At 38.6% G+C, this 13,562-nt stretch overlaps 1 protein-coding gene across 2 annotated transcripts in view; it reads left to right on the forward strand.

Moving 5' to 3' along the window:
* The window catches only part of LOC127853225 (runt-related transcription factor 1-like), a 49,242-nt gene that overhangs the window by 25,989 nt on the left and 9,691 nt on the right, over positions 1 to 13,562 (forward strand). Inside the window, exons 1-2 of one of the 2 annotated variants that reach the window (XM_052387515.1) lie at positions 362 to 413; positions 2,388 to 2,744. In XM_052387515.1, coding sequence (XP_052243475.1) covers positions 2,432 to 2,744 — 313 coding nt within the window. In that variant the 5' untranslated portion in view covers positions 362 to 413; positions 2,388 to 2,431. Of the gene's footprint in view, positions 1 to 361; positions 414 to 2,387; positions 2,745 to 13,562 lie in introns of those variants that run through there. The other variant, XM_052387514.1, reaches the window with a different exon arrangement.

The raw sequence follows: 13,562 nt of genomic DNA on the forward strand, positions 1-13,562 counted from the left end.
ACACTTGATTTCAGTGGACTGTTACAATGCAAATTTAAAAGCGCAAATCCTTTATTGTTATATAATCTCTATAATCGCGAGCAGGCGACCTTTCCATCAGCACAGTGCTGAAGGAACACGCCTTGTACGTGCACTGTGGACTTTGCCGAAAGCACGTGCTAAGCGTGCGGTACTTGGTTTAGATTATGTCCTCTAAACGACAAACCGACAATGTCACAGACAGCGCCGCCTAGAGCCTCCTTTCAGACCTAGGCGCATGCGCATGGATCAATACACCGCCGCGGAAAATACGATATTTTCAATTTCTGCCTTTTAACGCTGCAGCCAAGTTTTCATGCGATTTCAAGCAACGTTTCATAGCGTGGAATATGCTCCCCGGATGAGGACTATGTCTGCATGCTCTTTATAAGGAGGTACCGGTGTGATTTTTAATCCTTAAAAATGTCAGGCGTGCATTGTGGAATATGGAGTTTTATTTTAATCGTTAGGATCAGTGTCTGCATTAGAGTTTTGTTCTTTATGTTGAAACTATTGCTTATGTCCGCCTTGGGCTTCGTTTTCATATGAATGGAGAGCATAATGCAGTCTATATGGCAAGTGTCGTCTGCTGCCATTTTCCAGTTGGAAATGTACTATATGAATATGTCAGAATGACATATATAGGTTTATGTTTTGTTTGCTAAGTTCAACTTGTGCGGAAGACGTAGGAATTGTGATTTTATACAAAATTTATGCGATTGTGAAACTTAAGATTAAGGTCCATTATATTCATCAACACGATCATCATCTTCTTCTTCGTCTTCTTCTTCTCCATCCCACCATCACCACCACACCACCAACGCTATCATCATCTTCCTCATCATCACATTCATCAAACTAAATAAATGATTTTATAAATCTTGCATAAAAGCCATTTTTGTACGACTAGCTTAAATCCTTAATTAAGCCCGTTTCGAATACGATACATTTTTACATGTAACCCGGATGATTTTTTTTCTGTTCTAAGAAGACGTGACGATAATTCGTGGAGTAGATCTTTAAAAAAATTGTAGATACAACACAAATGGCTTTTTCTCATAAATTAAGTTCACGACAAAAGCTTCGAAATCCGGTTAAGAAACGTGCAAGTCCGCAGTATCTGACGTGACATTTTGCTAAAACGCAGAGTATAATTATTAATAATAACAGATAAACCACTGGTAAACATTGTATGTTTTGCTTGATTTTACCACATTCAGTTTCCTTTAGTTGCATTTTTTTAATTCTAAATTTGCTCGATACTGAGCACGCAGATGTTTCACTTATTGTTAATTAGTGTATTGTATGTATTTATTTTGACCTTGCGGTCAAGGATAACCCATGAAAGTGCAAGCACTTATTTCCAATGGGGTCCTTTGGTTTTGCTGAAGAGACAACAAGCAGAAGAGACAGTATTGGGATACAAGGAGTCCGGGTGCGATACTCTAGCTCTTTGCGAATAGATACCTTGGTTCTTTTACGTGCTCAGTGTATAGCACCGAAACACGCGAGAATTACCAGGGTTTCATACCAGTACATCTCTAGTTGGGTGGGAAACACTTTAAGCATTTCTGAAATTTCCAGTGCCCCGGCCGGGAATTTAACCGGGTACCTCTGGAATGGTAGACCAGAGTGTTACCACTCGACCATCGCACCACTCGTGCATGTCCACCCAACATATATATTATTATTTTCGAACTTTAAAAAATGTGCTGACTCGTTTGTAGACATTAAATGTTAGAGGATCGTACATGGATGAATGTCATTGGTTGTCTTTACCCCACACATCTTTAAAGTTCAACTTGAAAATAAATTATTCAGCGCGTCGTAGGAGTGCGTTTACAATAAACAGATGATTTAAACGGACGTGCAACAAAATACGCTGTGAACTTGTTCATGTACATTATGTTTATTTCGTTTCACGACACACGTATATTACGGAATAAACGTATTTACAAGGGCCGTATTATGCAGTATTAATTGTTTATGTACGATAGTATAATTGTAATTACGTCTGTAACACGTTAATTACCTAACGGAGCAGTATATTTATTACATGTTTACCGCATGGGAAAAACCTCTCGTCTAAAAATAGATTTACTACGCCGCAATAATTTTTACACGCATGAATTGGCTCACTGAGTCAGTCAGCCAATCAGGCACGAGGAGTGGTTGAACGCAAACATTTAGCCATTCATAAAACCACAAAACAACGAAACATCGGTCGCATATAGTTAAAACTACTTAAACGATCTGGTTAACAAAACCGAGCAGTAGTAAAGATTAAACGTTTAATATTTTGTTGATACTTGGTGGTATTTTGAATCTGTGTTGGGAGAAATTACTTAACCACATGCATCTACCGACAGATTTGAACGGTTTAACGCCGTTCCCAGACAATCAAACGGGGACCATGAGTCAACTGGACGCCTACCCCGGGGACAGGGGCATGAATGCTGTACTCTCAGAACACCAGGGGGACCTCATTCGGACCGGAAGTCCAAACTTCCTGTGCACCAAGCTGCCGTCACACTGGCGATCGAACAAAACGCTCCCTGCGCCCTTCAAATTAATCGCCACCGGTGAAATTAAAGACGGGACAAAAGTGACAATTGCTTGTGGAAATGACGAGAACTATTTCGGAGAAATTCGCAACAATACGGCTTATATGAAAAATCGAGTGGCGAAATTCAACGATCTGCGATTTGTTGGAAGAAGTGGCAGAGGTAAGTCAGTGCATTGTACTTATCAGTCGAAATGTTTACATTCCGTATTCATTGTGCCCGTTAAGGGCTTCAGACCATCGTGACAGAATATTGTCTGGTTGATCGGAAATGATTCAGTTTGCTGTATTGAGATCTATAACACGAGAGCGCCGCGAGTGTGAAATCAAAACCGAAACGTACTCCGTGTCACTCTAACAGGGTCACGAAGTAACAGATTTGTTTAAGATTACAGAGAGAATGATACAATGTATAGTGTACACAGCAACCCCAGCGTCGCATGCTAGTTCGATTCGCGCATTAACATTAAAGCGATTGAGGAGTGGCGAAATGTACTTAACGGGTTGAGACTACTTAATGGCACACGTGCGGTTTAGTTAGTGCTTTTTGCGTGTATTGAAGTGTTAACATTATTAAATTGCCCGTCATCGGCCGGAATGTTATTTGTTATTCAATATTTTAAACAGCTTTTAATAACATTGAAACGGAATACAACCTTTATTAATATATACGTTACATCAATACAAAAAGAACTATACGTATTTGTTTTGGTACTGTAAGTAAAAAAAAGTCATACATTACTGATGTTCTTAGGTGGTCGCCACCACCACCATCACTATCAAAACCACCGCCACAACCACCGCACTCATATGAAGGCCGTTATTGTTTTTGCTGTTTCTTATAATAATGTTTATGATGCTTTTAATCATAGTCAAGATACTTATGCTGGTGCATGTGCTAATGATAGCTCCAGCAAAACAGTCATTAACAATAGCATCTTCATCATCATTCGTCATCGTGATTTGCATTGCCATGATCCACATAATCATTACCATATTCATCATCATCGTTTTCTTCATCATCATCTTCATCATCATTCGTCATCATATTCATCATTCCTCATCATCGTAATCGTGATTGGTATGGGCATATTCATCATCATCATGATTAACATCATGATAATCATGATCAACACCATGATCATCATGATCATCATGATCAACATGATCAGCATCATGATCATCATGGTCATCATCATCATCATAATATTCATCATATTCATCATCATTTTATCTTTTACAGTACCACCTACCCTGCATGGGATCATAGATGATGTTTAAGCTCATGCAGCATTATTGAACTGTGTGCATCATATAACAACACATGTGCTGCCTCGAAGGCAGGAATAAGCAATCATTTAATTACGTAGATTTGTATACACGATGGGGTGATGAATCACCGCGTTTTCTGTTCTCGTTCACCTCTGAAACTGGAAAACTAACAACCGAAAGGCGCTGGTAAGGTGCTTAAAACTTGGCGAAAAGTGAGTACAGTGGAATGAGTCACGGGTTCGCGGATGTTGTTCTTGTTTGCGACAAATGGTTGTGGAGCAGGGGCTTCTAGATGTAGTTTGGTCAAATGCACAGTCCGTTGAACGGGCACAATTTTGAGCCTCGGCTTTTTTTTACTTGTTTTAATTATTATACAGATGTTTCGTACATAAGTTAATAGAATATGGTAGAGAGCGTCACGATTTGCCATCAAAGAGCTGATCATAATCTGACGAGAAGCTTTGTACAATTGATCACAGTAATTAATTTGATTATACTTTCCTCATCAGTTAAATTTAAATTTACACGTGTATCATATACGTTTGTACATAACGTAGGCTAAATACCCATACATATGTACATATTCGGATTCGTCGTATCGAGTGGAAATTAATCTATGTTGTTTCATCAAGTCTAGGTTATTTAACTGTCGAACGAAAACCGAAATTGTACATAGGATGTTAAATTAACACGGAAAATCGATTAATACATGTACTTTCAAAATGTTGTCACGCAGCCGTGGGCATGACTGAATAAGGATGCGTTACGCAAAAAACTGAAAAGAACAAAAACTAGTTACATACGAAAATGTTGGGATGGTACAAACTGATATCAATATGTCTGCGTCGAGCTAATTTGCATGAAGATTGCCGGCGGCTCACTATACACCGTGCGTGTCGTACGTACTTCAACGTACTGTACGTAAACGCTTAACGTGTCTCTAAAGTAAAACTGACGCGCAGGAGAGTAATTAATTATTATGCTGTACAAATATATGACAATTTAAATCAGTATTTTCATTAATATCATTTGTGTGGTAGCTTCGCCTTTCTTGTTATTCATAAAATGTTTCGCCGAAAAAGTTTAGTCATGCGTTGTAAAAATATTTCACCGGGTCGGGTTTTGCTAAAGAGTAAACTGCATTTAAGATACAATTGTTTTAACTCCTGCTGCTTGTTCAAAGTGAAAATTTACATTACTTTCCTAATTACTCTAATAAACGTATCATATTTTGTATAGTTATCAAAGTGGAATCGGAATTTATTTAATTTTCAATGTACGTACAATAAATAAATTAATGACTACCCTAACTACTTCTTCAGTTGCCGCTTTGGTTCTGTTGCTGTTATAGCTGCTACTGTGTAATACAACTATGAGACTTTTAAACAACTTAATGAACACAGTTCAATGGGTTTATTTTGGGTAGTACTATACTGGGAATTGTAACTGAACTTACGCATCGAGTAAGGTTTCATTTTGTCGAAACGTTTCTTTTTTATCGAGTTTAAAGAGGGTATTTTGCCAGAGCAAGATGATATCAATGTACTTTAATGTTTTAAGCGGGACCGGCGTAGTGGTGGGTGAATTGAATTGGGGGTATCTAAGTGCTGACCAAAATTCTTTGTGTTTTGAAATTTAATAATTTAAGTAATACTCTACAGCAGCTGGGAAGGTTTAACGATTACTTATTGAAAGAGAAGCATGTATGTGCATTGTGGGCGTCTGTTAGTGAGACACTTGATTTTAAACACACAGCAGACACACCTTATGTTACAATTGAATCATAAAAATACTGCATGCTTTGTTATAACCTGGTGCTTAATTGACAATTACAAATTCTGTCTCTTGATAACTTGCATCTTTAATTCCTTGTGACTAAGTAAAGCAAACAGCGTTTAACCATGACAATTGCCTTTTAAACGTACGTAAGTTTACAATTCGCCATCGATACGAACGCTAAGCTCTTGATTGGTCTAAAGCGGTTTACCTGTATGACGTCAGAAGGGTTAATGCGAGGTCAGTTTTACTACTATGTAACAATGAATGTAGTAAACATTACCATATATGGTAAATCGCGTCTTCAAAGTTTATTCATGTGAGAATTTGGTTGTTAAAATTGTGTTTTGTGTGTGGCTGAGTCACACTATTGTTGTATCTTTTATCTTGTTTATTCACACGTTTACCAGATCATTTAACTTAATACTGCTTCGAGCTCCCGGTTCCGAAAGAGACCACATTATATTTCAAGATAATACGTTTAAAAGATTCGTGCTATGAAAGCCTTACCGTTCTCTTGTGTTTAAGACAGATCTCATGTTAAGCCATTAAAGTTTTCCGTTTCCTTGTAAATCTGGTTAGTTTTCACTTCTGCGGACTTGTGTGATATTTTTGCTTAATTAGATCAATACTACGCGGTCTGGGTAACCATCGTATTGAAAGAAGCAAAGACTTTGATAAAATCTCAAATCTGCATATTTCCCCAGAAAATTCATAATCTTAAGCCATCGGCAGACGACAAAACTCGGCGCGTGGAAACAAAGAACCGCGCTCGTCTGCCAAGAAAATACGCGCGACAAAAGCCCTGGAACCAAATGTTAGCGTTTGTAATAAAACACAACCGCAGACAAAAGCTTTATAACGACTTTTCTTGGTTTGTGATTTTGTGAGTTTTCAAGACGCAAAATTGATCCGCACCCTGCTGTCATAGTTTTTCGGGGTTACAGGGGTTTTAAAGGGGCCACTAGCCGCGGAACAATATGTTTTGAATTTATGGCAGTAGCCCACGCTGCCACGCGCCTTACATAGTTATTATCTTGTAATACGACACGTGCGTTTAGTTGCCATAGCGCGCACGTGCTCAAAAGACGCTGGTCTTGGGTGATTTTGCATCTGAACATTTTAATTAAAAGAAATGGATTGAGGAAAAGTGCACATTTCGAAGAATTACTATTCTAATCGACGAAACAACAGGCACGCTGGAAATCTGAAAGAAAGGCGTGCTACAAAACGCGGGTTATTTAATTGATAATTGCTACGTTTGATCAGATGCGGAACGTGTTTTGAGGCGATGTAACGAGAAAAAAAAACACATTATTTTTTTAATGAATCGCTGAAATCATAATCTTGATCAATTTTATTGCACGGCAAGCGATTGCAAAATGAATTTGTATGCTAAATAGGGCTTTATTTATTTGCATTCTGATTGTATTAACTAGCAGCAGCAATAATAATATGTTGTTTTATTTTACACGTCTCGCGAATGTGTTCCAAAATTGCTGATTAAATGCATGCATCGATTAAAAGAAAATGGGCACTGGGTAAATTATTGTGCTTTTCTGTAAATGGGAATTTTGTGTATTTTAGCATCTGATTTTATCAAACAGTGGACAATCATTAAAATATGATATTTTTTAATGCGTAAATTCTTGTCACGCCACCTGTTATCATTATTCCTATGTACAAATCATACAGTATTTTTTTTCACACGACAATTGTTTATTACACCCTCTTTAAAGTCACTTAAGATTGACTGGGTTAGTAGACCAACATTTTTTTAAAATAATTGTACTGACATACAATGCCATAAGATCGTGCGGCTAGCCTAAGTGTCACACGTATAACAGTAGTTCCCAGACTCTGGCCAAGTACTTCGTGACTTTTCTGACCCACTGACACAAGTGCTCTATAGAGGTAACAATCAAGTCGCAAGGTTACCGTGCACTAAGTTCGGGAGTAAGACGTCGCACGTGACACGAGCGCGATCGATGCGATGAACGATAATTGTTCCGGACTACTTTAGCTGCAAAGTTGTTGTGCAAAATGCACGTTTCCATCACTATTTGACAGGTGTCCACTCCGCACTGTTTGACAGTTGATATGAAATCTCTACTTGAGAACTGTGTCGTTCTCAAGCAAGCACTGCATGCAAGTTGGTGCTTGCGAGCCTTTCCATGTGAAACTGGAAGTAACGATAACATTGAACGATTACGGGCATATTCTTCGTCCTTGTTATCGTCATCGTTCTTGCAATCGTCATCGTCAATGCCAATATCATCATCATCATCATCATCATCATCTTCATCATCATCTTCATCATCATCATCATCAGCATCATCATCATCATCATCATCATCATCAACATCAACATCATCATCATCATCATCATAATTAGCAGCAGCAGCAACAACAACAGCAGATCCACATCAGCATCTTCGTCGTCGTGATAATCATTACAACTATCCTCATCACCACCACCACCATCATCATGGTCATTATCATGATAATTGTATTCGTCGTCGATATCCTTCTCCTCATCTTCGTCATAATCATCAACTTAATAGAGATTGTAAAAAAAACAACAACAATAATCATGATCATTATCGTGATCATAGTAAGAGCAGCAGCAGCAGCAGCAGCAAATAAAATCAATCTTTTTCATATCAACATCTATTAACCACTCGTAAGGAGCACACAATATAATATGAGCAGTGAAATACGAATGAAGTTATAAGAACAATGCAACTTTGCTACGCAGCATGCTAAAAAGAACATGAAAAAAGAAATATGAATGCCGTAATTTATCAATTCATTGACAAAAAGGCGACTTGTTAAATTAAATGGAAAAGACACTTGAGAAAACAACCACCCGTAGCTAGTGTTTCCTTTCATACTGTCAGAAATACGATGATTGGTGACCAAAACACATTAGCCACCTTGCCTGGGCACATGGGCGCCAAGGGGATCACTTGGCACGCGCATGTTGGTTTGATTGTGGCCTGGAACCCCTAGAACAATACGCACTCTTATGATCGATGCCACATAAATCCCCTTTGTCTTCGATTGATTTTTTTCTTTATTTCCGTATGAAAGGATTTTTTTGGGGGTGGGTGGGGGTAGGGGTGGATGAGGTTTAATAATTATTATTGTTCCACAGTGTTTGAAATTTGGAAAAAATCACGATATAAATAGCTTTGCCGATAATTAACCCATTTATGCCTAGCGTCTAGAAAAAAGGCCTTGACAAACAGCGTAGACCCAGATGAGACGCCGCATGATGCAGCGTCTCATCAGGGTCCGCGCTGTTTGCTTTAAGGAATTTCTGTAAGAAATATTCTAAATATAGAAATAAATATACTACACATCCCTAATTTTGGAAATAAATTGATCCAATTTAGAAGGATGTGAGAGTCCACTAGGCATAAATGGGTTAAGGTTGTGTTATTTTAATATTTGATTTAAAGTGTTTCATTATTCAATATTGCTCTTGTAATGTTTCTATTGATCGCGTTAAGATAGCGACTCAGACAGGAAACTGTGAACTATTTAATTTAAGTGCGACTATTGAGATTGAACGTTTACATATGTTATCATTCGGACGTGTCGACGACAGGCTGGTCTTTGTCTCTTTGTTCGGGGTAACCGAAAGGATATAAAACTGCGGTCTTTGTTCGGAAAAAAACGCAAAGTCATTTCATGTTTATTTAGAAAATAATCTACTCTGACATAATCCAAACATTGACGAAGCATTTAGATGTAAACCGCGTGTTTTATAGCCTTATTTTAAAGCTTATAATTTGCAAACCGGTAGATGTGGTTACAATAAAAACAAACATTATCACCATAATCATTAAAATCAGCATTTTCACAATCAATATTCGTCACCTTTTTCTTGTCCGTAAAAAGATTTCATGTTTATATGTTGATTCACACGTATATACAGTGTTCCGGTAATATGTTGGTATTGAGTGTCTTTAATTGTCCTTAAAATGTATGTTTCCCTGTGCAAGTCAATCGTGTGGTTATAACGTCTGCTTCATGAACATCGAAAACGTAAAAAAGGCAGTCGTGCATGCGTGTGAAGTCGCGAAGAAATTTCATTCGAATTAATAACTCTCGCCTCGTGAATTCACCTGCAAGTGATCAATACAATATTGCGGAGATTTGAGCGAAACTTCGCAGCCGATCATTGTTCATGCAATCATAAAAAGTATTAACCGCTGAGCGCTGGCATAAACAAGACAAACCCCATCGTGATCGTGATGTTTGAGTAGATAATGGCGTGTTCTGGGAGTAATAAGCTTAAGTACAGGAAGTGGACAGTCGCGCTGCAAGAGGGACAGGGCGACCCGAGCTGACTTGTTGTTTGAGACGTGACCTAGGGTGGGCTTTGTGGATTCTCGTGTCCATAGCAACTGTTGCTACGCGCGCTCATTGATATGTTATAAGCCTCGCTCTGTAAAAAGCGGGTTAACTGAATCTGCATCAAGTGTCGTCCGAGAGTAATTGTGTAGTCCTCACAGGCTAAGCAGGGACGACACTTTCCGCTATTATTGTATTTTTCGTTTAAAGAAAGACTCTTCTTGACGAAAATCCAGTTAAGGCGGAGAGTGTCGTCCCCGATAAGCCTGTGCGGACTGCACAGGCTAATCCGGGACGACACTTTACGCACATTAAAAAACCCCAACCTTTTCACAGAGCGAGGCTCATTTGCTGTTGAAAAGAGTGACCTCGCCTCCCACGTGGCGTCTGCTTTCGCGCGTCGGCGGAAGATCGGAGGACGATGTGATATATTTTAAGACTTGATGTAGGTGGCCGTATCAACAATATGTTCTAGTAATAGATTTTAATTATTAACCTGCTGACAATATTTCTTCAGAGAAATAGATTTTTTTTACATATTATCTTTAACGCTGTATATAGCCGCAAGTGGGTGGTTTAATTACGGTGTACACGAACCTGCTATGAGTATAACTGTTGTTACACGAACAACTGTTGTTACACGTACTAAATTATACTGGTAAGCTTCAATGATGCCGCAAACAACAAGAACGAATGGATTAACGATTCAATGCATATGATCAATATTAAAGATAATAAAAGCAGTAAGCTGTCGAAAACAATAAATGCAAATTAGCAATCAACAATTATTACTGCCAGTATACCAGTTCTAGAATTAAGGCCTTTGCCGCCGACGAGTTCGTTATATCCCGGTGAAGGTCTGATCGGCCGCGGGAAACCGCGGAATGCGAACCGACATGGCGAACCGTGTCGCTGCACACTGAGAAAGTGTGCGGTTATGGCTGTTTAGATGGCTAGGAAGCCGGGTGTTGGTTTGCCATTACGGCTCAAGGTCTTTCCGCTGACCACAGGCAAATATTTCGGTATTTAATAACGTTATTACTTGTAAAAGCGGCACAGTTGTTGATGTTTAAATCGGTACACTTGTTAATGTTTGTTGTATTGAACAACGTTAGTTGTATTAATATGAGCTTAGAAAATATCATACTGCTCATGTTAAATATATAATTTTCAGAATTAACCCATTTATGCCTAGCGTCTAGAAAAAGGCCTTGACAAACAGCGTAGACCCAGATGAGACGCCGCATGATGCGGCGTCTCATCAGGGTCTGCGCTGTTTGCTTAAAGGATTTTCTGTTAAAAATATTCTTAATATAGAAATAAATATACTAGACATCCCTAATTTTGGAAATAAATTGATCCCATTTAGAATGATGGGAGAGTCCACTAGGAATAAATGGGTTAATTTTGTTCGCAGGACTTGTGACACAGTTTTGACACGTTTATTAAAACTTTATTTTGTAATGATTACAGGTACAAACAAACAAAATAATACGCCCACCTGGCGATAAGCTGGGCATTGGTGAGCCTTCTGGCTACTTTCACTAATGGTTTATTACAAATGCGAAACACTTGTGTTACAAACGCGCGCTTTGACAAAAGAGTATAGTCATAATTGGGTGTATTTTGTGAACGCTTGACCAAGGAAGGTACAATTACCCACCCACACCCGCGCTGTGATGTTGACCCCCCCCCCCCTCCCAAATGCGATCCTTTAATTGACCGCTGACCACAAACGCCTTCTAATCACCGGCACCGTATCCACTGGGGGCAGAAAACGAAAATTAAAGTTCAAGTGATTTTGATGAGAATATTTCATCGAAGACAACTTTATTTGGTTCGTAGTATATAACTATTATTATGTATAAGTACATTACAGTTTCGTTTTCGAATCGAATAAAAAAGCAATATGTTTCATTTGTCCTATGCGATATTGGGTAATCGTTTTTAATAAAGGCAATCACAATTTAACTTGTCTTTGTAAGCGACGAAAGCGTGTTTAATTCATACATGGAAATTCGGAATGTTCACGCCGACAAATGTTATGCTGCTGGAATCATCTGATGCCGACAGGCACGAATCCTGTCCGTTATTCCGTTCGTCCGAACGTCTGTCCGTCCATTCGAGGTTAACCCTAGGCGACACGTTTATGATTTCATCAATAACTCTTGGTGCAAAGATTTGATACTTGCATGTATGTTACTTGATTACTAGCAACACATCAACATCACCTTACCATAATGATCCTCTCTGAAAAGCTTGATACTTCCGGCAAACACTCAGCACATCGAATCACGTGGCCTCATATTGACCTTGACATTGACCGAGCGTTGGACTAAGACTTATAAATACATGTATGGGCAAATGAATCGATACCGACATGGCTTCCATCAGGGGAAGCAGCGTTTAAGGAACGCAGCATATTGTTGTTTTTCTGTTATCAACACAAATGTTGCGGTATTAGACGATCGCAATTAGGCTTGTGGTTTTAAATTAGACACTTTGCCGTGTTGAGAGTGGTTCATTATATCACAACAATGTTATGAAATATCCGCAATCAGAAAACGATAGCATCAGGCGAGGGTTTGTTTCGGTAAAAAATCTATGGCATATTGCGTCAGGATATGAACGCACAAATCTGCGAAGCGTATGCGTTTTTTGTGTGTGCCATGAAATGTTATATATCAGATCGTTCTACTAAGATGTCATAAACTTGTTTATGTTTTGCGCATGGAGTAGCTCTAAGTGTTCCCTCTGCAACTGTATTATTGTTCAGTTATATCTGAAAATGCCTCTTGATTTTGAGCATCCAGAAATAAAGAGCTTCGAAGTGTTATTGGAGCATATTAAAATGTATTCCGCCCCACTGTCCCCTTTTCTGAGTAAACATCATTCCATCCCAGGGATTGACTGGCTTAATTTCATGGTCACTCGGTATGAGGGTACAAGTGGATAAAATCAATCAAATGACAGGAAGTTTTCATAAAGCTAATTTCCTCATGAATTTACTTTTTATTCAACAGCTCATACAGACGTTCTTATACATCGCTTTATTTCCTGCACCCACGTCCGTTTTTATGTCGCTGACCCCTTATAATTCTTAAGGTGCGAACACTCATGACCCTTTCTGCTTGCCAACTTCGGTCCGAACTTTGTCCTTCAATAAGTCACGGTGGCCGAGTTTTGCAATAAAAGAATGTCACTAAGTATGACCAATTCAGCGATGACTAACCTCGGATGTCTTTGTGTTACAAACTTATCGGCAACTTTAAATAGCCCAATGATTTAGTCAATATCGCGTCTAAATTGAAATTCTTTGTTATGCAAGCGGTCATTAATGCAAGATTTTTCCAACGTGATTTAACTATTCGGAACGAAGGATGGCCCTTGTACGGCTGGTAGCAATGTCCAGTATTTAAAGAATTTTGGCACATAAAGCATATATAAAAAGCATTCTTTATTTTATTAGGTACCTTGTTACTGTCGTGTTTCGTTTTATTAGCCTGTATCATGTATCGCTCGGAAAGTTTGTATAGCACTTGGTTGTTTTGTAATTGACAATTACATATTC

Source organism: Dreissena polymorpha, chromosome 12 (assembly GCF_020536995.1).
Source record: "Dreissena polymorpha isolate Duluth1 chromosome 12, UMN_Dpol_1.0, whole genome shotgun sequence".
Classification (NCBI taxonomy): Eukaryota; Metazoa; Mollusca; class Bivalvia; order Myida; family Dreissenidae; genus Dreissena; species Dreissena polymorpha.